General features: G+C 43.4%; 2 protein-coding genes and 1 long non-coding RNA gene across 3 annotated transcripts in view; 1 reads left to right on the top strand and 2 right to left on the bottom strand.

Moving 5' to 3' along the window:
• TRIM37 (tripartite motif containing 37) overlaps window positions 1-15224 on the bottom strand; it is a 21638-nt gene extending 6414 nt beyond the window's left edge. The window contains exons 1-18 of the mRNA XM_064394530.1: window positions 15012-15224; window positions 13700-13801; window positions 12366-12406; window positions 11678-11794; window positions 11308-11395; window positions 10360-10482; window positions 9199-9322; window positions 8426-8493; window positions 7814-7938; window positions 7076-7126; window positions 6742-6823; window positions 5326-5402; window positions 4775-4954; window positions 4145-4259; window positions 3819-4031; window positions 3317-3453; window positions 2527-2624; window positions 1363-1557 (exon numbers count right to left, since the gene is read on the bottom strand). Coding sequence (XP_064250600.1) covers window positions 1363-1557; window positions 2527-2624; window positions 3317-3453; window positions 3819-4031; window positions 4145-4259; window positions 4775-4954; window positions 5326-5402; window positions 6742-6823; window positions 7076-7126; window positions 7814-7938; window positions 8426-8493; window positions 9199-9322; window positions 10360-10482; window positions 11308-11395; window positions 11678-11794; window positions 12366-12406; window positions 13700-13801; window positions 15012-15032 — 1957 coding nt within the window. The 5' untranslated portion in view covers window positions 15033-15224. The remainder of the gene's footprint in view (window positions 1-1362; window positions 1558-2526; window positions 2625-3316; window positions 3454-3818; window positions 4032-4144; window positions 4260-4774; window positions 4955-5325; window positions 5403-6741; window positions 6824-7075; window positions 7127-7813; window positions 7939-8425; window positions 8494-9198; window positions 9323-10359; window positions 10483-11307; window positions 11396-11677; window positions 11795-12365; window positions 12407-13699; window positions 13802-15011) is intronic.
• Window positions 13819-22058, top strand: LOC135283590 (uncharacterized). Its single transcript, XR_010349302.1, has 2 exons — window positions 13819-14143; window positions 19922-22058. It is a non-coding gene; the product is annotated as an uncharacterized LOC135283590 (long non-coding RNA).
• SKA2 (spindle and kinetochore associated complex subunit 2) lies at window positions 16312-25910 on the bottom strand. Its single transcript, XM_064394539.1, has 7 exons — window positions 25755-25910; window positions 21001-21087; window positions 20248-20424; window positions 18995-19081; window positions 17917-17956; window positions 17182-17314; window positions 16312-16761 (listed from the first exon to the last, which is right to left on the bottom strand). Exons 1-7 carry the CDS (start codon window positions 25785-25787, stop codon window positions 16635-16637), a joined length of 684 nt encoding a protein of 227 aa, XP_064250609.1. The 5' UTR covers window positions 25788-25910; the 3' UTR covers window positions 16312-16634.

Here is a 25910-nt window from a genome sequence, read left to right as displayed (position 1 = left end):
TCCCAGTGCTGCTGAGGGAATTCTGGTGACACCTGAGCCACCACCCTGCCAGCCAGGCTGCCAGCTCATGTCAAATTAGTTTCTATAAAACTTGGTGACTCTGTGTAGCAGATTCTCAGACCACCAGTATCTCATAAAGCAGAGAACTCAAAGCAATCTGCAGCCAGGGAAGGAATTCCCTTCAGTACCTCAGCAGAGGAGCAGGGTGAGCAGCCAACACCTGAATGAGCCTCTGTGCTGCTCAGCTGGAATTAGATCAGCCTGGATCTATCTGGAGTGTTATAATTTCTGTGTTTCTCTGCAAATTCAGCTGTTCCAAACTAAAGTCAAGTGGCTCTTAGAAAACTTCACTCAGGAGGTGAGGTCTGGCAAACTCCAAATGGAACAGGAGCTTTGTCTTCACTGACCAAGTTCAGTTTGAGTGGAACTCTCAAACCCCAAGGGCAGCTCCACAGAACAGGTGATTTTGGCTGCTCAGTAGCTGAAGATTCACACAGCTCAGCACAACAGGAGAGCTTCACCCTGCCTGAGTGGGTACAAGTGCAGTGCCCTCTCCTGAGCTCCTTTTGTCCAGGGCTCTTTCCAAAAGTAAAACAGAACTGGGACTCTCACTTCATGTGCTGTTCCCCTTTTGTTTTTTTTTAACTTCTTCTAGAAATTACTTCCATTTTTGGAAATATGGATTACATTCACTGAAAATTCATGGCTGTTTATGTAACTCCATTTAAAAAGCTAATGACAAAGGAACAAAGTTTGAGCCAGCTTTTAAATCCAGTGCCACCAATGGCATTGTGGCAGCAAGCATCACTGCTAGCAAAGGGACATTTATTTCTCTTTCTGTTCTAGAAAGTCACCAAACAGTTCAAGAAAGTGTCAATAATGACAAAATTCAATCAAACCTCAATAATAAATTTAATTCCTCACTACAAAAGAACAAGCAACCTCCAGGAAGAGCCAGGGGTGCCAGGCTGCCAGCTCTGCTGCTGCACATGGAGTTAATTGGTATTTTCAGGTCAAGGGTCCCAACTGAACCACAAATACTCCTCAATTATTTAAATACCACCATTATTTTTAGCTCCTGACATTTTAATCCATTTTTCTTTTTTTTTTCCCTTTTCCAGCCCTTACAACCACTCACATTTTTCTAGCTCTAATGGCCTCCAAATTCCAGGATTTCTCTTTTTGGTTTGCACCATGCTCCAAGCACTCCCAGCCACTCCAGGGGTGTGCAGGGAGAGGTGGAGCTGCTACCTCAGCACAGAATTCTGTGTTGTGCTGCCTCCAGTGCCAACCCCTTCCAGCAAAGAGACTTTTCAGTCACCCCCAGGAGGAATTAAACCATCAGACACGTGGTGTAGTCACCTCTGTTGTGCAGAAGAGAGGCAGGAGGACGTGGCTGAAGGCCCCAGAGGTTTTCCATGCCATTTCTGTCCTTCAGGTCCAGCAGGTGGATTAGAATGAGGGGATCTATGTCCAGCAAGCTGCTGCTGGCTGAGGAGCCCAGGGCTCCCCGCCGTGAGGCTCTCCCACTGGCACTGCTGTAGCTGTGGCTGGAACCTGAGCAGGAGAGACACAAAGGTGGGAGGTGTGGGACACAGGGCTGCTTTATTGCCTGGGAAAAACAAAGAGTCACACAAGTAGGTTAGGAGTTCATTGGTCCCGTGGAATTAAGGAGACGTGGGTATGTTGTGGATTTCTGGATGCTGAAAGCAATCAGATGTGCTGCTAATTAATTAAAGAGGAAGATAAAAACAGCTGGAAAGGGGGAAATGCTTCACTTCACACCTCTTATAAAAATCTCTGAATGAACAGATTTGTTAACAAATCAATACAAAGATTAGAGTTACTCTAAAGGAGTAAGGAGACAAACATGTCCCTCCCTGAACTCCAAGACAAGGAATTCTGTCTTTCAAGCACCAACAGACTTCTACAGCAGCACAAACACCACTTCTGGTATCTCTGTCTTAAATAAATATACTCAGATTCCACAATATCTCTCTATATTCCATATAGATATACATTTCTTTCAGAATCTTGTGGATAATTTGGGCTGTGATAATCTCCAGGCTGCAAAAAATCCCAGAACACCTTATCATGCTGCATTTAAAATGCATTCCTGCTTGGCTTGTGAGGGTTCTTTGCTCCATTCCCTCCACATTCTTTGGGTTTTGCAGTGCATTAAACCCCAAGTGAATGTGTCACCCACTCAGAGGTCACCCTGACATCAGTAAAAATTCCTTGTCAGTCTCCTATTGATTGGAGCACAAGGAATTTCAAAGCTGCCCTCCAAACTTTGACATCATTTTTAAACCAGCACTTTCAGATGATTCCCTCCCCCTTTTTTTTTATTGAACCAACAAAGTGTTTCTGCTACACTGCAATAATCAGTACAAACCACATGATGCAGCAGTTCCCAAAATAGAACTGCCTGCAGAACACACAGCTTGGCTTTGCTTCCAAGAGGAGCAGGGGAAGGAACCCAGCAGGGTTTCACTTTTATGGCAATTCTGGAGTCATTTTTCATACCTGATGCTCCAGGAGTAGCAGCAGCTGCTGCATCCTCCATGAGATCTCCATCTTCCAGCTCCATGGTGCTGCTGTATTCCACATCATTCTCTCCAGACCTTCAGGGGTGATCAGGGTGGGAAAAGGAAAATACAACTGTTAGCTTTCCTCAGCTCCTGTTAAATGTTGTGGCACAAACCTCAAAAAACAACATCAAGTGCTGTAAATTGTATTTCCTGCATTCCAAGCTAGCCAAATTGAACACAGGAAGTGTAGTAATTAAATGACTGTCTGTTAGCCAAGAGCCAAAAGTGCTGTATGTACCTAGACTGCAAAATATGATGCTGCAAACTCCAGTGTTTGTAAGTGCAGCAGCAGATTCTTATGCTTTAATTAAGATTCCAGGATTTGACATCAGCTCTGCTCAGTCTTGCATTTCCTAATTTAAGTACCTGTCCTCATCATCACTCTCCTACTATTGCAACACCCCCCAGCACCAGACCTCTGCTCTGTGACAGTGCTGAGACAGATTCCTGAATGGAGTTTTGGGAAAGAACCTTCACAGATTATCACTTGTCAAAGACAGAATGCAGCACTAATGTAAATAAAGAGATCAGAAAGACACTAATTAGCTGACCAAAAATTCAATGTTTAGCACTAACTCCCTGAGTTTGTGCTGCTCCCAGTATAGGAACCACCTCCCAAATCACACTGGAATCCCACACACCCCAGCAAATTACTCAGTTTCCACTGGAATTAGGATGATTATCCTGGGTACAGGATGATCTGAATGACATTTTTAGTTACTTACATAGTTTCTTCATCAATATCATTTTCTTCAGTGTTACTGGTTGCTGTTGAACTTGCTGAAGAGCTGCTGCCATCAAGGTGGTTCACCTCGTCTTCTCCAGCCAGATCTATATCCAGGTCACCATCTGAGAGCTCGTGCTGCAGGAAAAACAGGAGGGTTTTGATCTAGAAACATCCAGCAGCACCTTGATGCATCCCCAAAAGCTATGAACAGACACTCTGTCCCCAGTGTCACATCACACAGCAGTGAGGAGGCTCTCAAAGCACATTAAAGAACAAACACAAATCAGATTTTTCAGCTGCAGCTTGGAGACTTTTTGTGGTGGGATCTTTTAGCTCGGTTCTGGAACACCTCTCTGGAGTCACCTCTCACTCACAGCTCTCAAGTGTGTCATCTCCTATTTCCACAGCAAGGATAACAAACCTCATTTACAATTCACAAGTTCCCCTGTTTCTATATTTGCCTTATCAAAGAAAGCTCCACATAAACACAGAATTCCTACATTAAAGTCTTCCTGCTGAGTCTTCTCTTCCTCCTCCTCCTTGTTCTCCCGTGCCAGTCCTGGAGCAGTGAAATTCTCAAGCAGTGCTTCAATGCTTTGCCCAGGTTTCTTTGCTCTTGTCTCTGAGCCCTCATCATTCTGGGGGCTGAGGTGAGTGTCTGGAGGGGAAACCCCTCGGGATTTCTGAGTCCGGGACAGTTCGATCGCGAGCCTCTGGAAGACCACAAAAATAACAACAATGGAGCAGCAGCAGCAAACCAAGCACCATTGTTGGCTTGCACAGACACTCCAAGAGGTGATTTTGCATTCACAAACATCCCACTTACTTCCTTCAGGTTATTTATTTGCTGGATGTAACTTGTCTGAGCTGCTTCCAGCTGAGCAATGTACCAGTGCTGGTCCCGGCACTTCTGGAAGAAGGTTGGTGAGCGCACTTGGAACCTTCAAAGGAACATTTGAAAAGGGCTTTTTGAGGGAGTTGGTTTGGTTTGAGGCTTGTTTTAAAACGTCCCTCCCTCCATCCAAAAAGCCCTGCAGAAAAACCTTAAAACCTAAAATCTAGTGGTGAAATAAACTTCAAAGACAGCAGGTCCTGGTGGACTGAACACCCTGACCGGCCACAGTGAGTTCTGCAGCAGGGACTCAGACTTTTATACCCAAAGCTCTCCAATGCTCACTAAAACTGTTTCTAAAGAGGGAGAGAAAGCAACTTTTTCCTTTAATTCTGGTAGCTACAGGTCTCTAACCCTTATTACTGCCAGGAGCAGCCCCTCCTCAAAGGAAGATACACTTCAGAAACTCCACAACTCCCTTTGACACATCTTCTTTAAACCCGCCGAGAGCGAAATCCACTTGGAACAAAACATACCACCAATATTTTCAATTCCACCTGGTAAACGACTGCCTGTTTCAGCAGCAGGTCTGTGGGGACCCCAGGGAGGAGGGCAGGGCCCCACCTGAGGATCACGGTGTCGTTCTGCCTGTTCAGGTAGCCCTCGTTGGCCAGCAGGTCCAGGCGGAAGAATCGGTTGTACCCCCAACATTCCCCAACTTCAAAGTCAGAGGCAAATTCCCGGATGATGTTTTTGGTGGGATCATTGGTGGACTGGTGAACCATTTCTACACGGTATTCATACCTGCCAGGGGAAAGGAACAGGGATTTGGACCAAAAGATGTCAGAATTGCTGAGTGCTTTAAGAGCTGCACTTTCTTGCCCAGCTGAATGAGTGAGTCAGGCCTAAAATTTTACTGAACACTTAAATAAACAGTGAAAAATAAAAGAGAGCAGGAATAGGAAGCAGAGTGAACTCCAGGGCTGAACTACTACACAGACACTCTTATCAGTTGTTTTACCAGCTTCTTTTTTATCTCAAGAAAGCCACCAAGTAACAACTTTAAAATATTATCTCTGTGGCTGAGTCAAAGCTCAACACAAGTCTCACCATTCTTTTTCAAAGGGCTCTGACAGAAAAACCCCAACATCTGTTCTTACTGCAGCCTTGCTTACTTGGATGTCTCTGGCAATCCAGCAGACAGCTCCAGGAACACTGACAGGTAGTAGCCTCGAACTACTCCATTTCCATCCTTGAAATAAAATTGAGACATTGATTAAAAATAGAAAGAAAAAACTAGAAACATTTTTAAAACCAAAACAATTTGATACAGAAGAATTAGAGAAGTTTAGAAAACAGCTTCAGTCAGCACTGGATTTGCAGCAGGAATCTACTTTGGATGTTACAGTTGTGATTTTTAGTCTTCAGTGACCTCCTATTGTAACATGAATCAACAAGAAGCACATTCACAGTCTAGAATTGGTATCTCAGATATAAATCTCAAGACAAAGCTTTAATTACTCTATTAACTTTAGATATTTGTTTAAGTGGAAGTCTGAATAGACAAACAATGTATCAGAAAAACATTATTTTAGGTTAAACATTAGTTCTGTATACTTTACATACAGTCACATTTCAAAGCTACTTAATTTTTGAGAAAATAGCAATTTGTTCAGAAAAAAAAATCCCATGCAGCATGAAAAGTTAGGGCAGTTAACTGAGAAACAATATTAGAGTCACCAGAAGTCCAGAAAAAAGTACAGCAAAACCTCCATCACACTCACCTGAACCAAGGATGAAGAATGGCTCAACTTGAATCCTCCAGCTTGAAGAAACATTTCAACTTACCATTGAAAAAATAAATTTTAGTGCCTTCTGACAGCACAGCTCAGGAGCTAATCCTGAATTTACAATACTCTGGGAAATTCCACACTGTTCCACCTCTGCATTGCAATAATTCAATTCTGGGCATCCATGGATTTAACTTATGGAGCCAATTCTTTAGGGAAGCCACAAAATCACTAAGAGCTGCTGCTCCACCATCAAACTCCTCCTTCTCCACACAGCTGCAGGAGCAGCACTGGGCAGAGCAGGGAATGTGGGAAGATCCCAGCTTGGGGGTCAACATTCCAACAGGGACAAAGCTTCTGAAACTGGAATATTCAGCCCACTGAATATCAAAATACAAGTTTTAATGTCCAGGTTGAGAGCTGGATGCAGAGGCAAGGACAAATGCTTGGTCCTCCTCCCACCTTCCCCAGGAAGTATCACTCAAACAGGGTAAGTTATTCTATACCTCAGTTCTGTAAGGAACATCTGCAAAAGTCCCTGAGACATTAAAATACCCATCAAAATTCCTCTGCAATTAGTAGGACCCATCTTTAATTGCTTCTAAATGAACCAAACTATACTGAGCATGTTCTCACTGGAGATCTGGAGGCAGAGAAGGAATTCTCCAAAGGGTGGTGATCAACTCACTCTAATGATCTTTTCCTACAGCTTTTCATACATGAGACAAACTTGATTCCTTTCTGGAAAGCCTGGGAATGAGCTGGGATGGGATGACAGCTCCAGCTGAAGACAGAACTCACCGGGTAAACTTTTAATCTCCAGCACAGGCCTGACACCTGCAGGGGAGGGCTGTACACAGGATCCGCTCGCTGCCGCAGGGTGCTGGGAGAGAGGAGGGAAAACATTTGCTACTGGGACAAAGCAAAACCCTCACAGAGCCAGGAGAATTGTCTTTATCATGGACAATAATTGTTCATCTGGCAAACAAGAGATTTTTAATGGAATTCCCATAGTTTAGTCTACATCTCACTGTTTTCTGTAGAGGTTGTTCTGTGTTTTTAATAACACTTCTCATGCACAGAAGGAACAGAAGGATGTTGCCAATGTTCACAGTAATTAAAGATACATTCTTACCTGAAGTTTTCCAAGACAAATGTAGTTGAGTCATAGGCTGGAACCAATTCACTGTGGGGAGAAAGAATAAATATATTACACTTGAATAACATGGCACTAAAAATCCCAACTTTTGCAATCTGTAGAAGAACTTTAGATGATTTAGGTCACCAGGGGCACTGACATTCATCAGCACTACAGTGGGTTATTGCAGGATAATTCTATTTATGCACCTCTTTAGGAGGAGATACCTTGGTGCCACTGGAAAATAAACATTCAGATTTAAACCAAGACACAGCCAAACCAATTTTTGCTGAGGAATTCTTGAAACTTCCCTGACTTTCCATTTTTTGGAGACATTTTTTCAGCACAGGCTCCCTCAGAACCCAGCACCAGCAGCACTCTCCTGATGAAGATTTGTGCTATAAAGTGATTTTGGCTGTATATTCTGAATTAAGGTGACCTGCAGAGGCATCTCATGAGAGCCTGGCAATTATATACTGAATGACCCAATAATACGAGAAAAAAAGGACAAATCAGTAAACTATGTGTTAAAGAGAGAAAAAAAAAGGTGAGCTGGAACCCACTGTCCTGAGTCCCCAGCAGGGATTACAGACACAAAATAAGCCCTGCTGGGACAGAAAAGCCTACTTGCAGCACAGGTTACTACAAGGAGTAAGTTAAGAGGAAAATCTCCTCTCAGGTACTTTAAATGTGCTGTTAAACACTGAACAAACAGAAGAGAAGTGCAACACTCACCTTGTGAAGTCTGGGGGGACAGGAGTGGTGACAAAAGAGGCCATGGGCTTCCGATGGACCTGCTGGAACATCATCAGGATCTCTGAGCTTTTGGATATCAGCTCACTCTTGCTGCAGGACCGTAACTAGGAGGGAAAAAAGAAGGAATCAAATCCTTAGCTCAGTAAAAATCAGAGGTTTTATCCACTTTTGGTTTGAAACAACTGAATTACATGTTTGTCACAGCTTCAGAAAGTTTACCCACAACACAATGTCAAAATGGAGCTTGAAGATTTTGGGTTTGGGTCATTTTGTTTTCTAGAATTCCACAATGGAAGTTACAACAGCCATTATGTATTTCCCTAATTAAACTAATTTACATAGAACTGGGTAATTTTGTATGATATTGCCATTAATCCCTGTAGTAATTTTTCAAGCAACACAACACCTTTGAGTATCTCTACAGACACTTATTTTTAAGAAGAAATTGTGCAACCTAAGGCCACATCAATGAAAATATATCCTCCAGAAATATCCATCAATTAATATTTTTAAAATAAAAAAAAACTAAGTAAGAAAGATCCCCCCTCAGCTGGCCTATCTACACAACATTTAATCTCTTTTCATAATTACCTGATGTTCTACTTCTTGAAGCAGGGTTTCCAGAAGTTCAGTTTCTTGAGTAAGTGATGTCTTTTGACCTGTTTAAAGAAAAGATGTTAAAAAACCCTAAAACATATACTCAATAGTTCTTAAGAAAGTGTATTTTTCTTTTTTTTGTTTCCACTTGGAAGCTGCCCCAGAACATACTAAGGTAAAGGATTTCTACATGTACCAAGTCTGATTGAGAAAGCATTTGAAAAGCAAGTCTACATTTTTAATTAGAGCTGCACTGAAGAACTTGTTTGAAGTTAAGTCAGTAACAAAACACTCTGAGTCCCAGACTTGGCAGGTTTGTTGTTCCAGGGTGCTTTTATGGACAGAAAGAAAAGCAGGTTTGACTCTTATCCAGATAAGCCTTTATAGTAAAATTACATTAAAAGGAGTATCTATTTTGAAGATGTATTTTCAAATTAGAAAGATGGATTCTTGACCAACATAAATGATCAAGTAAAAGCACTTTAGTTGAAAGGTGCTAAATCATTCCCAGCTAGCTGGAAGTTTTTTCCAAATCACTATATAGGAGTTTTTAACAGAATATAATCAGGTTATGTTGAATTTAGAACTCTCCACAGTAACTACTTCATTAACCAAAAGCTTTGCTGCAGGTGGAAGTTTCCTGCCAGCGTGAACTTGCTCAACACCACAGCGAGGAAGGAGTCACCCTCCCAGGGACACAGAGTTTCTCAGTGGATTTACACATTGTCAATTCATTTCTCCACCTCCTCAGAGAGGCCAACACGCACCCATGAGAGTGATGAGCTTGTTCTTGAGCTGGGTGTCCAGGCGGGCGATCATCATCTCCACGGCGTTGCGGATCTCGCGCACGCGCTCGTCCTTGGCGCTGCGCACGGCCTCCACGTTCCGCTCCTGCACGGGCACAAAAACCTTCACAGGGCTGCACCTCCCTCAGCCACACCTGGGCTCCGCTCTCTCAGACCCCAGAAATGCTTAAGTGTCCCTAAATCCCCTAAGAGGGAGAGCAGGAGTGCTGTTTTTGATGAGTGATTTCACTGGATCCCTCAGAGTGCCCCAAGGGTAACTGGGGAGTTGACCAATGTTGTCTGATCACGTGGGGATTTTTTAGCATCAGACCTGTAAATGCAGCTGCCAGTTTCTCTTCAGCAGCTTAACCAGTAGAGAAAAGTGTTTTATTCTTTGTGGTAACAAGAATAACGTGATAAAACCAGAAAAGTTTTGTGGTAACAATAATGGATAAAACCAGCACCGTTCTCCCTGCCAGGGTAATGGCACAGACTCTCAGCATTTCATCACCACACTTGTGTTTATAAAGTCACATCTGAGCTGGAGGAGAGCAAAACTGTCCAAATAAGCACCTGAAAAATGGGCAAAAATCATACAGAAACTCGCTGCAAAAATTCCTGGTTTTATGTGCACAAAGACTACACACCACAAATGTAACAGAATACAAAAGTAATTCTTCCTGGGATACAAGAAACTGCATCAAATTGCTGGAATTCCACTGAAACTGCCCAAGCTGAATGTGTCACTATTTGGATTTTTGACACATTTACCCCACAGGGAAGAAAAAGGAGATGCACAAACATCTCCAGCTGGTGAGGTGCTCATCTTGCAGGCTCAAATATATTTACAGTTTATTATCCTAGAAAAAGGAAAATAAGCTGCTAGAATAAAGTATTTTTGTACTCATTTAGCATGACAGAACACATTAAGTGTTGACAAAAACATATATTTCAAAGAAGTGTCCAACTGCAGCTTTTAAACAGTACACCCCAAAAGAAAAATTCTGTTACCTAACTCTAAATCAGAACTGAGAATATTCTGATCTTTCCACATTGTATAAAAAGAATCAAATGAAAAAACAACAGTTCTCTCTGTGGGATAATCTCACCACCTTCTAACAGTTCTCAGGAGAACTTTCTTACCACTTCCTGCACCAAGCTGATCAATTCCATGAGTCTTCTCCTCAGCTTTGCCACTTCTTCATTTACTTTGGTGACGTGCTGCTCGTAGATTTCTGCCAGTGGTTTAAAAGTATGTCCTCCATGCTGTTCAAAGAGGAAAAAAAGGGAGGAGGAGGAGGTGGTGGTGAATAATACAGCATCTCTCTTCCACTTTATTCCACTCCTATTAAATTCCTGAAAGAGAAGGGAAGAAAGCCTACGAGTGCATCACTCATTCTGGAAAAGTTCCAAAGCAGATTGTATGTAGGAAGTCAGTCTTTCACTTCCCTTTGTAAGAAGTCAGGAATTTGGCTCTCATTCCATCAAAGCTTCCTGTCAGGAGTTATTTGGAGTCTCAAGAGCCCTCCAAAAATAAACTGCTTCATTCACTGTGCAATCCTTTACCAAATCAAATATTGATAGGTTTATTTTTATCATTATTATTATTATTAAAACACCCTTCCCAAACAAAGGCAGCACACTGTTAACCACTTACATTCCAAACATCAACAGCTGCTTCTCCTTGAATACCCAACTGGACAGATAAACACTGATGAATTTAATAGCTTTGGAGATCAGAGGCCAGAACAATTAATCAACAAGTGTTATCTGTGTTTTCTGAGCAAGGCTTCTTCCTTTGCACACAAAACTCTCCCCACCACACAGAATTTGTCCAAAACATCATGAAGTTTATAACAAGGAAGGTAATTCTGACCTGCTTTTGGCAAAAATTCAATTTCCTTCTCTAATTATGAACTGAAAGTATCGTGTTTCACAAACAATGTTACTAAATAATAAATACACCCAAAACTGCAGTATTTGCATGGCAATACAACAGCAGTTTCACAGCATTTCTAGTTCTTCAAAACCACTGTCAGACAAAGTTTGGAGTCCCTCATCCCATGTGCATTCCAGCAAGTCTCCCCTTACCATTCCTCCCCAAAGTGCACACTGGTGGCAGATACACTTCTTGCAGGTCCAGCAGAAAACACTGAGCTTCTCGTGATGGTTTTCACACCTTAAACCAAAAAACACACATATCACCCACAGAAAACAGCTATGAATTTTGTACAAACTCAGCTTAACATTAGCACTTGTTTTGCTACACAACCCTGCAAGTAAAGCATTAAACATCTTTTGCAGGAAGAACAGCTGTAGTCAATAAAAACCTTTTGTGAGATAAACGTTGCTTTTAGCATTCTCTCCAGAAGCCCTTCACAGACACAGAGAGTACATTACTAAAATTAGCTCCTATAATCCCAAAGCACAAAACACTTGATGCAAAGAACACTCAATTTACTTGTCCTTTTCATTCTCTTCATGCTTTGTGAGGCTGCAGAGCTGAAGTGTGTCCAGCTGCTGTGTGACCTCCTCTGCCCAGCGACAGTTGACAAGCTCTCGGAGCTGCAGGGGGGCTCTGCAGGAAGGAGGGCACAGTTAGAGCAGGAATTTGGCTCCAGGAGCTAAAGAAGAAGCACTGAAGTGAGTTCGGTTCAATTCTACACTACCAGAAGAGTCACGGGTAAAAAAGAGCAGAAAGTGGACTAGTTATTCCAAGAGAAAAATAAAGTTAAGTCAATTTGATCATGTGGGGAGAGGTGGGAACTGCAGCCTGCAATGATACACAGAATGGCTGCACACCACATGAATTACAGGCATTAAAAATTGACACTTTCACCCTGAAAACTGAAGCTCCTGGGCTCTGACTTTGGAAAGGAGAATATAAAGAGGAATTCCCTCTAGTTACTCCTGTTACACCAGCTACGTGCACAGCAGTGCTTTGTGGGAAGAACAAAGATCCTGCTTAGCTTGTCACAAAACCAGAATGTATTTTAGAAGTAGTATTATACCAGGGCTAATTTTTATAGAAACAGCAGGCAGGTCTGAAAAAAAAATTAAAGCTTATAAATTTAGTGCAACCTGCACTGAAAAAGAGATTGATCAGAACAGGACAATCCACCCAATTCCTGATATTAAAAATACCTTACCTACAATGAGGGCACTGAGCTCTTTGTTCAGTCAGCCAACGCTGTGATGGAAAAAGGAGAAACATTTTTAAACAGACTGGAATGAAAGAACTGCAGGCAAATACATTCCATTATTAATTAGGAGTTACTTATTTTTATTACAGATTTCCTATACTTTTCCCTGTTTAGCAAATTTTCAATTTAACTGTTCAACCACTTAGTCACAGAAGAAGCTGCTATTTGTGTCTTAGTAAGAAGCAACCACTTGTCTTTAGATGTCAGAGATGCTTCAGTTAAAATTACACAGAGAATTCTGAGGTACCAAATATTGCATTAGAAAACACCCACCTGGCAGATTCCCAGAGTCTTAGACTAAAATAAAGCAAAGAAAAAGACACCACAAGCATCTTTTTCAGAGTCTAATTAGTCTTCAAGCTCATTTATTTCTTCCTCTTGAGTTATTTATAGACAAATTAAATACCTGAAGTTCAATGATCAAATCCACAAGGAGCCTGTGAATGTTTCTCTTCCAGAAAGCTCCAGGGACAAACAGCTGAGCAAAGAACTTCACCTGCCCACTACAACTCACAAGTGTAAAAGCTCAGCAGTTGATGGGTTTATATTTGTCAGCTCTCTACTACATTTAAAGAGTCTCATGAATAATCTCTCACCACCCAGCAACAATATGTCACTAAAATCCTTAATATGCAGCACGAATCCTTCACCTACAGCTCTTGTCAGAGCTTCCACAGGGAAGGATGAATGTCTGTTCCAATTTCTGGAAATACTACTGGAGGTCTGGAAACCCTAGCTGAACCTTTTGCTGCTACAGCAACACAGAACAGCATCTGGATTTGGAACTGGAGTGTGACACACTGGGAACCACAGCCTCAGCAGAGGAATGAGGATTCAGGTGCTGCCTCAGACTCCCCTGAGAAAGGTTTAGCCCCACCTGATCACACCACACCAGCCTGACAAGCATTATAAAAACCCCCAGGATACACGAGGTGATGCTGTGACCTTCACAGATGCAAAGCCAGATTTCTGTCCCAACTTTTGTCTTCCATACAGGCATCACCAACTCTCAGGAGGTGCTGAAGAAGGGATCATTGTGTGCCTCTTCCTTAAAGCAATTATTCCAGATGGTGCCTATAATTAGCACCACTGAAGGCAATGCACAGCCTGCCTACTTCTTCCTCAGGGGTGTTATAAAAGGTTTTGGAAGGGAAACTAAAGGAGGGGAAAAAAAAAAAAAAAAAGGAAACCTTGGAACTCCAGGAAAAGAATGTTTTCATAAGCTCAGCCAGTTTTCAGCTCAAACCTTTGAAAGAACAGACTAAACCAAGCAAACTCACCCGGATACAGCTGAAACAGCAGAGCTTGGAGCAGTGAGGGCACAGGCGGGCATCCCGCAGCTTCTCCATACAAATAAAACATCGGAACACCTCGGCAATGCTCTGCAGAGGGGGATTAGCACCATTGTCAAACATGCCTCAGACTCACCAGGGCTGCGTTTGTTTCCCAGGCACGGCGCCAGGTTTCTGTCCTGCTCCAAACAGGGAGATACAACCTGCACGCCACAGCTCTCCCCCTCAGCTTCTCCCACACTGCACCAGCACCTGTTTTGTAACACTATTCTCTTTCTTCAAGGAATACTTTCTGTTTGTCTTATCTCCTTTGGAGCAGGCCTTTCTGTAGCCAAGATATTCCTCTGTGTGTTCACACGGGACTGAGCAGCTGCCAGAAGAAATAGTGTTGTACTTGCAGAAGGTGGACTGGAACTATATTTCTTGATCATGGTAAGTGCATGTATGTGTAAGACACAAGAGGTGTTGAACTGAAATGGGTATTTTTTTGACTTTTATAAGACTTATATTCTTTTAAGGTCTACCATTAGCATTAGCTCCACTATTTCTACACTCTCCCCTACCCTATTTAATCAATTTTGGGTGAAAAAAACATTCCCTAAATGAGAAAGGTATTCTGAAAGCAATGTTTGCTTTCCACATTAAAGCCTTATTTCCATTATTATATGACTGATAAGGAAGTGTTACATCCTGCATCATATAGGAGTTATAGTACTTCTGGTTATAACTCTGGAACTTCATAAGGTCCTTCAGGTGGGCTAATTTTTTCCCCCCACAGCACTGAGATTGTGAATCAGCACAAAAGCGAGACATCTTCAATTTACGGATACCAATACAACGCCTTCTTTAACAGCTACAAGCCATCGAAACGCACAAAGGCGTTTACAGGAGATAACCGCAGCGGGTGTTTTCCATCCCTTCGCAGCCTGCCTGTGACACAGCCCCCAGCAGGTGCTCGAGCCGCCGGGTCTCAGCCACTTCTGCACCTCCACGGTGCCAAGGCGGGCTCGGCGTGCGCCAGCTCCATCCCTCCATGCATCCCTCCACCTCCGGAGCTGACAGCAGCCGCTCATTTCCGACGCCCTCCCCACCTGCAGCCTGCCTGCCCACCCCAGCCAAGCCCCGCAGCGCCGCAGGCTGTTCCCAGCGCTCGGGCCGCCGCCGCCCGGCCATTTTCCCCCCCCCTCACGCAGGGTACGCGGACGCTCCGAGGGGCTCCGGTGGGCGCGGGCGGGTGCGGAGGAGGAGCCGCGGCCGCTGCCCCCTCACCGCCCTGAGGGAGCGCGCGCCGCCCGCTCACCTCCACGCTCTGCTCGTCCATGGCTGCGGCTCCGCCGGCGGCGGGAGCAGGGACGGGTGTCCCCGGCCGCCCTGTCCGTGCCCGCGGGTGGGGAGCGGAGGCTCCGTGAGCGGCGCTCGGAGGAGCGGACGCCGCGATGCGAGCGCGGCCCCGCGCACCCGCCGGGCCGTGACCGCGGCAGAGCGGCCGCCCCGCCCCGCCCCACCCGCGCCGCGCATGCGCGGGGCCGCCCGCAGGGGGCGTGGCGGCGTGAGGGGAGGCGAGGCGGGTTCTGCTGCGCGGGGTTAGCGTTGGGGTTTGGGTTTTAAAACCACAAAGCCCAGAGCTCCGGGCGCGCTGCGGCTGCAAAAGAACACAAAACCGCCAAAACATGGATTCCTCACGGCTTTTTCCTTGGAACCAGCCTTAGCCCAAGGCTGCCTTTACTGCCTAGGGTTAGGCGGGAGGAGCGGCGGCGCCTGAGGGGAAATGACGGGGAGAGAGCCCCGCGCTCGGATCTTCCTCTATTTTCTTTACTTTTCGTTATTTTTCTTTATTATTTTTATTTATTCTTCCTTACCGGCGAGGTTTTAGGAGCGAGGATGGATTTCCACCCCCCGCTACCTTCAGTTACCACAGCCAGCTTTAAATTAAATATTTAACGCTGCTGTTGGTAGTGGCACAGCAAGGACTGAGTCCCCTAAGAGAAGATGAATGTGGTTAAAAACTACTAAATCAGTTTGTGAAACTGATTAATTGCTTGAAACTGATTAGTTACCCCTAAAAGGGCGCACTTGGCAGCAGACACCATAAAATCAAGTTATCCCTGTTCTTTCCTCTTCAATATCCAGCCTGTTTCTCTTCCCATCAAACCCTAAAGCAGTTCATGGATGGGTTCAGAAATCAGCCTTTCCCTCCCTAATTTAAATTTCTCTCCTCTGACACATAATTTTTCACAAAAAAAAGGCACAGGTACTTAATAAAAATTAATTCATCTTACCCTCTCAAATGATGCTGAAATAGACCAATATAAATATTTAAAAGTATATAATATGTATAATATATATCATATAGAAATATTACACATAAGAAAAAAAATGTTATGTTTTTCACTGTTAGGGTGGTCAAACAGTGTAACAGAGGTTGCAAATTCTGCATCCTTGGGAATTTTCAGGTCCCTGCCCTGAGCTGCAGTCCAGGGGCTTGGACTGGGCAGTGCCCAGAAATCCCTTCTGACCCTGCCTGGACTGTAAAAACCCGAGGGAATTCACATCAAAGGGAAATTCATCAGGGCAGGGATCAGTGTCAGGAGTCACTCAAACAAAAGTAAAATAAATCTTTATTCAGGAATGCAAGGACAATTAAGAGGCTTGGATTATTTGCCTTTAAAACCCCCTCAGGAACGCAGCATCACATGGCTCACAACATTCCTTAAAAATGCATCAACCATAATCCTTTAAACAGCCAAGGTAAAGTGCCAGCCTCGGTGATCTTCAACTCTCCAATTTCAAGTATTATCAGCAGAAATGTTTCTACAGAAACATTAACAGCTTCCCCACAGTGGAACTCGTGTTCCTAGAAATTCTTGTTCCTCAATAACCCAGGAGCTGTACCCAGGTGCTTCTGTGTCAGATGAGCTTTCCTTCACACAGCCAATTTAACATTTCCTTGTTTGTTGAGTTCTACAAGCCCCAGTTCTCTCAGGATTTGAATTCTTGAGCCAGTGGCATTCATATTCATCTTTTTCATCTGTGAAAGACTCAGTGCTGCTCTGTAAGACAAAAACAATTCGGTAAAACAGGGATCAAACATCAGGTCTGGCAGAAAAAGGCTAAAAAGCACATCCTGTTTAATCATTTGTGAATGCTCTGTAAATCTCAAATTTATTTCAACTTTTCTATGCCACTTCAAATCCCAGCAGTCATTTGCAAATCTCAGGGTTCAAAACACAGAATTCCTGAGTTTAAAACTTCCTTTTTTTGTGACAACAGCCTGTAATAAACCCCCAGCACTCAGCCCAGAGAAGGGTCAGGAGGGGTTGGTGAGGTGAGGGCAGGGTTTGGGGGGCAGCTTTGGTCTCAGGGCTTTTTCAAGTTACAATATGCTTAACTAGCCGCTTTTATTTAATTTTAAAAGGCTGAAATTCTTTGCAGTTGATAAAAATCCTTTCATGAATGGCTTTGAGCCTTACCTGTTGTTCTGTACAACGAAATGGTTAAATAACTCCTTGTAAAAACAATTCAAGTCTGCTAACTTGACAGTGCTTCTGATGCTCCTGGGCACACTCATAAATGTCTCCTCAGTCAGTGGGGTGAACTGGGCTTCTAAAAAATTGGAAACAGAAGATATTTGTTAAAAAAAAAAGAGGAAAATATTTGTTTCTTCAGAAATTGCATCAAAGATAGAAAGTGCTTCCATTAGTGTTTGATAATACCCCTAGGTGGGACTAAAGAAAGATTTTCCAGCAAGAGAAAGGAGGGAAAAAACAATCACTGATCTGAAGACTCAGTAAAACATCATTTAATTTGAGATCTGGTGAGGATTGACAAATTTGGTCTGTCAATGACCAGCTGGCTTTGTTTTTGTTTGTGTTTTTTTTTTAAACAAACCAAATCCAACTGTGAACATTCCTTCCTATAAGCAGGGATAAATGAATTTAAAAAGAGCTATTTCTGTGGTAAGATTAGTGCACCATTTATTCCAGAGCTTAAACACAAGTTTTCCACTTCAATCCCATTGAAAGCAAAGAAAAACAACAGAAACATGGCAACTATTGCTGGAATGTAACTAAGGGGTCAGGTCCTTCCAGTAAAGTCTAAATTCTTCACATGAAAGCAGCAGATACTGGTGCTTGAGTGCAAACAGTGAAGTTTTCACAGCCTCTGTGAGAAGAAATCAGTGGAAAGTTTATTTTTTCAGCACTTACCTTCAGCTGAGTCAGGGACTGTAGATCCTGGGCAGGATAGCTAAAAATAAACAATAATGTCAATATTTGTAAGTGTTTTGGGTAGAAATTTTTTTTTACACTTTCATTTCTGCATGAAATTTACATTAATTACATTTTACCACTGGATAACCAAGGATCTTGCAGCCACTGAGGTCAACAGCAAAATCTTAGGGATTAAGCAGAGTTTACAATGAAATGAAGTTTAAAATGGATAAAAGATTAATGTACAAGTCAGATGAGCCTCTGCAGCTCTCCAGCACAGATCTGAAAGCACTGCACGTGATTTAGAATTAGTGATGGACATAAATGGAGAGCATTTCTCAAGGGAGGAGCAGATATTTGCAAACACAGGGTGAGGGAAGCTGCAGGAGCTGGACAGGCTCCATGCAAACTGTGGCAAGAAAGGGACACAAAGTGAAGTCTCCTGTGACAGTGGGAAGTGAGGAGAAATAGAAAAAGAAAAGGTCAATCAGAGAAACACCCTCTGTTAACCTTCTTTGGTATTTTTAATATGAGACCCAGAGCAAATATTTGCAGATAATTATATTGGATAATTACATATCAAGCTATGGGAGAATATCTGACTTTTTAACAAATTTTAATTTAGATCTAAGTTCTACTGCATTGCAGTTAGAATAGATTGTTGCTCATATCCCAAAATCTGTGTAATATTTCACATGAAATTAAATTTCTCCCCACATTGGTTTGAATCAATGACATCCCTCACTCCCACCCAAATGTTTCTTTATCAAGAAGATCAACAAGAGCAACCAACTGCATTCCCAAGAAACATAAACACATCCCAATTAAAAAATAACAGGAACAAAGTCTTCCATCAAAGCTGATTTCTCCTTTGTGGACCATCTAATTGGAACAATTAAAAAACCTTAATCTGTACAGAATAAAAATTAAAAGGTTTGTCAAGGAACTTCATCCCATTTCTGAAAAATTCCACTCATTTGAGAGGTATGAAATCACAAAATCAGATTCTGCACTCAGCTGAGCTGCACTTGGCATTAAAAGTTTCTGGAATACTGACATTCCATTCCCCAATTACCTGTTGCACTGAAAATTCCATTTCTTTCCCAGTTTGCACGTTTAACTGCTGGGCTGCAGTCTGTTCTTCTGCTGACAGAGGTAAGCTCTGGGAAAAGAAGAAAAAGCAAACACAGAGAAGTCTGATCCTTCAGTTCCTGAGGTGATGATATTTACAGAGAGACTCAATGTTTGTGCAGCCCTTTGCTCACGGAAACTCACAGTAGACTCCTGATTTCCTTCCACTGAAACAAATGTACAAGCAAAGTGTTGCTGGAAAATCAACCATAATCCTCCTCTAGCACCAATACTACAAATTAGTCAAGCAAGAAAAAATTTTCAATTAAAAAATGGTATTTCATCTAAAGACTTTTACTTCTCCAGGAGTTTGATCCAGCTTTGATTTAGGAAATATAAAAAGTGCAAGAAAATCTTTACCTAAAGCTCTACATATAACTCAAGAGAAGGCTCTTCCACTTTGAGAAAATCCAAGTATAAAATTATTCTGGACAGAATATCCTTGAAACACAGTAAGACATGATCTGTTTTCCTTTCTGTGACACATAACCACTGTCTTTTAAATCATGATACAGCCTATTTTGTCTATCAAAAGTTACCAGTAACTGTTGGCAGATTAAACCCAACCTCCAGGCCCTGTCATTAGAGCATTGATCTAAATCACCTCATTTATAAAGGGTCAAAATTAATGCTTTCAGTTCTTCAGTGAAAGAGTGAAGCAGTGTCTGAAACCACTTAAGAAAATGTTGTTTATTGCTGAGTTTTTTACCAATTTAAACATTATCTTAGGAAAAACAACATTGGAATAACAGCAATCCCAGAGTGTTTGTTACAATGGTTTAACTTTCTCCCTTTAGACACTGAAAATACATTTGCCATTTAAAAGCTTTTTAGCCTTTTAGAATTGGTTTCACTTTCTGTTTTCTTTAAGGTGTGCACTTCCAAAAACGTGTCAGTGTGGCCCTGGGACACAGCTGTGCACAGAGGTGTCAGTTCCTATGAGATGACCCAAATTGTGTCACTCCATTCACACTCCTGAGCTCCAAACCTGAACAGCACCCATTTTAACTGCTGGGGATTGGGATTTACAGGAAGAGCTCCAATCCTGCCAGCATTCCTTCTGGGAAATTGGCTCCTGATCTTCTACAAGTCTGCACAAACCCAATTTCCAGTGGAACCAGGCGTGGCACATGAAGGTTACAACGTTGGTGTTCATTGCCAGCAGTGAAAACAAAGTGATTAAAATGAAAATGCCACCTCCAGCTCGCTTTGCTGCTGCAGTGCCTGAGCTATCTTCATTGTTTTCTCCAGGGCAGCACGGATGCTCTGCATGGATTCCTTCTGCTCCAGGGAGATTTCTTCCATCCGGGCACACAGGGATTTGTACCGGGACTTCAGCAGCGGGAGCTCCTTCAGGAGAGCAGCTGGATCCTCCTGTGGGAGCAGAGCTTTTCAATTACATCAAAAGACAAAACTCACGTGGCCACACTTCACTTAAAAGTGTAGGTGTTAGAAATAACATGAAATGATCCTTTACAGTGAAAATGTACAGGAGAAAAGGGCTTATTTATCAAATCCTTTACGTGATGTCATTTATTGTTTTCCTCTCATCTCTCTCCCAAATCTGAATTTAGTCACTGCTCATTGGCAATTTCATCTTGATTCTCAGAGTTTTAGCTCAGACTGGAATCTCTAACCTGAATTTAGGTGCTAACACCACTGATTTCTCAGAGCAGAACATGGGAGAATTTCACTAGCCCAAGAAACCAAAGGAGTTTGGTTTGAATTCATACGAGGCCACTTATTTTGCTAGATGATACAGGAAGAAATTAATAATAATAATAATAATAATAATAATAATAATAATAATAATAATAATAATAGTAGTAGTAGTAGTAGTAGCCTGATTAGTTGAAAGAACACCCACATACATTATTTCAGGTTTAAAGAAAAATACCCATTTATTACCAACTTCATGCAATAAAATTGAATTTCATCTGAAAATACTACCTCTGCTGTATCATCAGGAAGGCTTTTCATTATTTCAAACTCCACTCTGCGCTGAATATAATCCAGATCAGATTCTGCTTTCTGGAACTAAAATGTTTAAGGTCAGCACAGTATATTAAAACCCAAAAACTGCAGACAAACCCCAACCTGTGTTTCAGGAAAGCAGGAGGCAGCTGCCTCACTTTGAAAAGCTCAGAGACCATAAAAAGTTTTCAAATTCAATTTTTTTCAAATATAAAGAGTTGTGTTAGCAAAACTTACAACACTCAGTTATTTACACAGAGGAGATTATGAGTAAATTCAGGATCCAAGAGTATCATCAGAGCTTTTATTAATAATCACATTAGGGATGTGTTCCTTCAGATGGTTTTAATGTCCACAATACATTTTATTATTCCCTAACAAACCAGACTGACTAACAGCTCATAAAATGGATGACATCACTTTTCTTTCCTTGGGATAAATAAGCCACCAGAGAATTGTCTAATTGCCTTGTAAAACAGTCTGCTGATAGCATTACTACTTAATTAATTTTAGTCTGCAATTTTAATATCTGTTAAAGACTTCCACTTTCAGGAAAGGCAGTTTTCCCAGCTCCCAAGCAACTCATTAACTCTTTGACATAATAATTCAGTGATTTTACAGTCACAGAAGAGACAATGATGAAAGCAAGTTAAAAATGGTAAAATGGTTTTGACTTCCTTGTTTTTCACTGTTTCTTTTCAGATTAACCCCAAAGTGACCATTTGAATTTATTTTTTTTTTAAGGATTAAAGGCTGTATTTGTTATAAAGGAATAAATACCCACAGTCTGTGGTCAGGCTGGGATTCCAATATTTATGTTTTGGACATCAGCCTTAAGGAATGGCCATTCATGCCTTTGGGAGTCTGGAAACTCAGCCTGCAGGAGCAGGATTAGATCCAGGACTCTCTCCAATAAAAGCCTCTTTCTGAGGGGGTGATGGATGATGTTTCACACACCTCCAGCACATTTTCAAATAATAGCTTGAGAAAGGGAAAATAAATCCAGTGAGGAGCTCGAGCATCTATAAATCAGGGGGAAAGCTTTCACCCAGTGCTGCCATAACTCACCATCTGCCCAGCAAAACTCCTTCCCACACCTGCCCCAGAAAGCAGCCAGGACAAAAGCCAAGAATAAAATACTTCTGCAGCACACGGCACATTTTTAAAGAGCTCACAGGGGATTTCTTCCCTGACTGCTCAATGGTTTCTGTTCTCTTCCACTAAGAAATATTTGTAGGTTTTCCTTTCCACAGCAGGCACCTCAAAAAGAACATTTTTTGATTTTCTCTTTTTTCATTTTTTTGCTTTTCTGGAGAAAAGCAAACAACTGATCCACTTGATCAGTTTTTGGGAAAGCAGAAAACAAAAACTGCTTTCAAAATGACCCATTAAATATTCAATACTGACAATTTAGGATTTCCATAAGGAGCTAACTAACATACTGTGATTCAGGACATTAAAAACTGGATGTGAAGCTAAATGTGGCCAGCATTTTAAGCTTTGTGAAGACATTAACACAGCTCATTATGACTGCTTTTATTGCAGTAAATATGAATTTCTTGCTGCATTTCAGGAAACATCCACCTGCAAACCCCCCCCCCCTTTAATATTCCAGGTCAGAAGCATTTGTAGGATGATTATTTTACAATAAACCACACAGAAAATGCAGGGTTTGATGTGTAAATTTGTAATTTACTCACAGGTTTAGAAGAAAATGTTAGAAAGTGAGTGAGGCCAGTGCTGAGGGCTCTGCTCTCAGATGCTTTGACAATACTATTGCACTGCTCTCTGTATAGCACAGTAGTGCAATAAAGTCAGAGCACTCGTTAGCAGCAACAATTCTGGGCAACAATCAATCACACACTCACCAAAAAAAGGGAAAAAAACCACATCAGCTCAGCCAGAGGGTTCTGTGGATGGTGAAGAGCTGGATAAGGTTAAAGCTCACCAAGTCCTAACAGGCACACGCACAAAAATTCACATTATTTTTGTTTTTATTAGTCAGAATCTGCCATTCCACTGATCATGAGGGGGAAAAAAACCCCAACCACCCAACAAAACGCTCAACAGATCTGCCAGAAATTCAATTTCAAACTGTTTGGAGCTTCCTAAACTGGAAATTCCATTTCCAAGTGCAGTTATTGCTTGGATTTGCCTCATGGCAAGCTAAGATTCCAAAATGCCATCAGACAGATGTTCTTAAACTGCATTACAGGGAATACCTTCCAGACAGCAGAGTTTATTTTTTATAATTTCCAGTGCTGAATCACAGTAAAATCCACTTTAACACTCCTTTACCAGTGGGGTGTGCTCCACAAATCTCAGTGGTGATGGGGATCTCTAAACACAACAATAACTTCATGTTGAGAGCTGGAGAGCTCCCAGGGCTGGAAACTGCTGAGATTTTTTAAAAAACACCCAAAAAAACCTGGGAATGGAGTGGAGAGAGGGGATTTTTGGGGATGTACACAGAGCTGAGTCCCCTGGGCCATGTCTGAGACAGACATGATGGCATTTGTCATTAAATGTCCATTAAAAATCCATTAAATGGCCAATGTTCCTCCTTAAAAAATAAAATAAACCAGTGGCAATCTCATTTGACAGCTGTTTTGTGGTCTCAGGCAGATCTTGGGCTTGTCTATTATTAAAAAGAATAGAGAATAATGCAGATTGTATTGCTGGCCAATGCCCTTTTAACATTGCACTGCTTTTTGTGCATCATCACCAGTAGTACAACATAAAAAGGGCACTGGACAGACACCACTCAGGGCCAGAGGAGGTGCAGGATCCCAAAAAACCCCAAAAAACCGACAGGAATGAACTGGACTGCTCTGAATGAAGCTTTAGGATCTTTTCCCTAATTAATCCAACACTCCTGTCACAAAGAACCATTGATGACCTGATTGGTTTTATTATTTTCATGCCCATTGTTCTCTTCAAGCTCCCACTAATTACTTTATCCCCGCTTCCATGAGAGCAAGAGGAAGCTTTCCATGAAATTCATGTCAAAAGCTCCAGGGAAATAAGAAGAGTTATTTTATCACACTTCTGTGGAGAGAGCTGGCTTCACAGGAAATCCAGGACGGGGAAACAACAAAGCAGAAGGGAAGGCAAGAGACACAAAGCTGTGAAATGTGAGATTATTCTGATTTCCAGAATAAAAAACCCTGCTAGCTGAAAGGGGGGCAAAAAAACCTCTCTGTTCACACGTCCTAAAATGAGAACCACTTGAAAGCATGACTTTCAATAAAACACAGAAATCAACCATGGCAATAAGTAAATTAATTAAACATTTAACCTAAACATATTTCTAAATTAAACCAGGCTTCAGGAAAAAAATACAGAATAGTAGACATGGGGAGATCAAGCTTACACTGTGAGCAAAAATGGGAGAAAAACTGTGTGGAAGGAAGATGAAGGTGTGAGGGACTGATGGAAGATGAAGGCAGAGGGGTGAGGAAGATGAAGGTTTGAGGGATGAGGAAGGTGAAGGTTTGAGGGACTGATGGAAGATGAAGGAAGGGGGATGAGGAAGAAAAAGGAAGAGGGATGAGGAAGGTGAAAGTTTGAGGGATTGATGGAAGATGAAGGCAGAGGGGTGAGGAAGATGAAGGTTTGAGGGATGAGGAAGGTGAAGGTCTGAGGAACTGATGGAAGATGAAGGAAGGGGGATGAGGAATATGAAGGTATGAGGGACTAATGGAAGATGAAGGAGGAGGGATGAGGAAGGTGAAAGTTTGAGGGAGTGATGGAAGATGAAGGCAGAGGGGTGAGGAAGATGAAGGGGGATGAGGAAGGTGAAGGTTTGAGGGAGTGATGGAAGATGAAGGCAGGGGGATGAGGAAGGTGAAGGTCTGAGGGATGAGGAAGCTGAGGGTCTGAGGGACTGATGGAAGATGAAGGCAGGGGGATGAGGAAGATGAAGGTCTGAGGCACAGGGAACTCGGCTGGGCGGGCACAGCTCCCCAGAGCCCTCCACCGTGAGGAAACCCAGCACAGCTCCCTGGGAGAGCTTCACTTCTGCCTTTTTTCCACTTTTCAGGAGCGGGGCTGGCAGAGAGGCCATCGCTCCAGCCCCGTGGTGCCTCAGGGGCCGCCTCAGGGCAGCGAAACGAGAGAAAAGCCGCAAAAACTCCGCGGTTTGGGGCTGGGCGGGAGAGGGCTGAGGGGCCATCGCCCCGCTCCCCCCGCGCGCGCGCGCCAATGGACCAGCCCGGCCCGCCCTCCCTCCCCCCGCAGCCAAAATGGTGTAGTCCAGGTGAGCGCTCCCCTCTCTGAGGAAAAAATGGACTAGCCCGCGAGCGGGGACATGGAGCGGCCCGGCACGGCCGCGTCCCCCCTGCGAGGCGGGCAATGAGCGCGCCCACCCCCACCGCGCCCCCCCCCTAAAGGTGCGCGGGAATGGCCGCGCCCTGCCCCGCGCCGAGGGGTGAATGGAGCGGCGCAAGCCCCGCCCCTCGAGGGTGGGGGGGGTGGATGGAATGGACCGGCCCGGCCGAACCTGACCCGGACGCGGCCGGCGGGCGCCCCGTCGAGGGCGGCGCGGGCCGCGCTCAGGGCCCGGATGGGGAACGCGGGCGCGGCTGAGCGGCCGCTCTTCCGTCGCGCCGCGCCCGCGCTTCTCCCTCCCTTCCTCCCTCCCTTCCGCGGCGGCCCCGCGCCCTCCGAGGCGTCGCCGCCGGCGGCCCGCGGCGCGGCCGCCCCTCAGCGCGGCCGCCGCCCGCCCTCACCAGGGTCTCGAGCTTGGTAACCGCCGTCTCCATGTTGAATAGTTGACATTCCTCAGGCGGCGGCGGGGAGATCCCCACCCCCCGCGCCGCGGCACGGGAGAGTCGGCGGCGCCCATTGGCCAGCTGTCACTCGCCGCGCGCCTCCCATTGGCTGGC

Source organism: Passer domesticus, chromosome 19 (assembly GCF_036417665.1).
Source record: "Passer domesticus isolate bPasDom1 chromosome 19, bPasDom1.hap1, whole genome shotgun sequence".
Taxonomy (NCBI): Eukaryota; Metazoa; Chordata; class Aves; order Passeriformes; family Passeridae; genus Passer; species Passer domesticus.
Note: the sequence above shows the minus strand (reverse complement) of the source record. Positions and strands in the feature narration are given on the sequence as shown.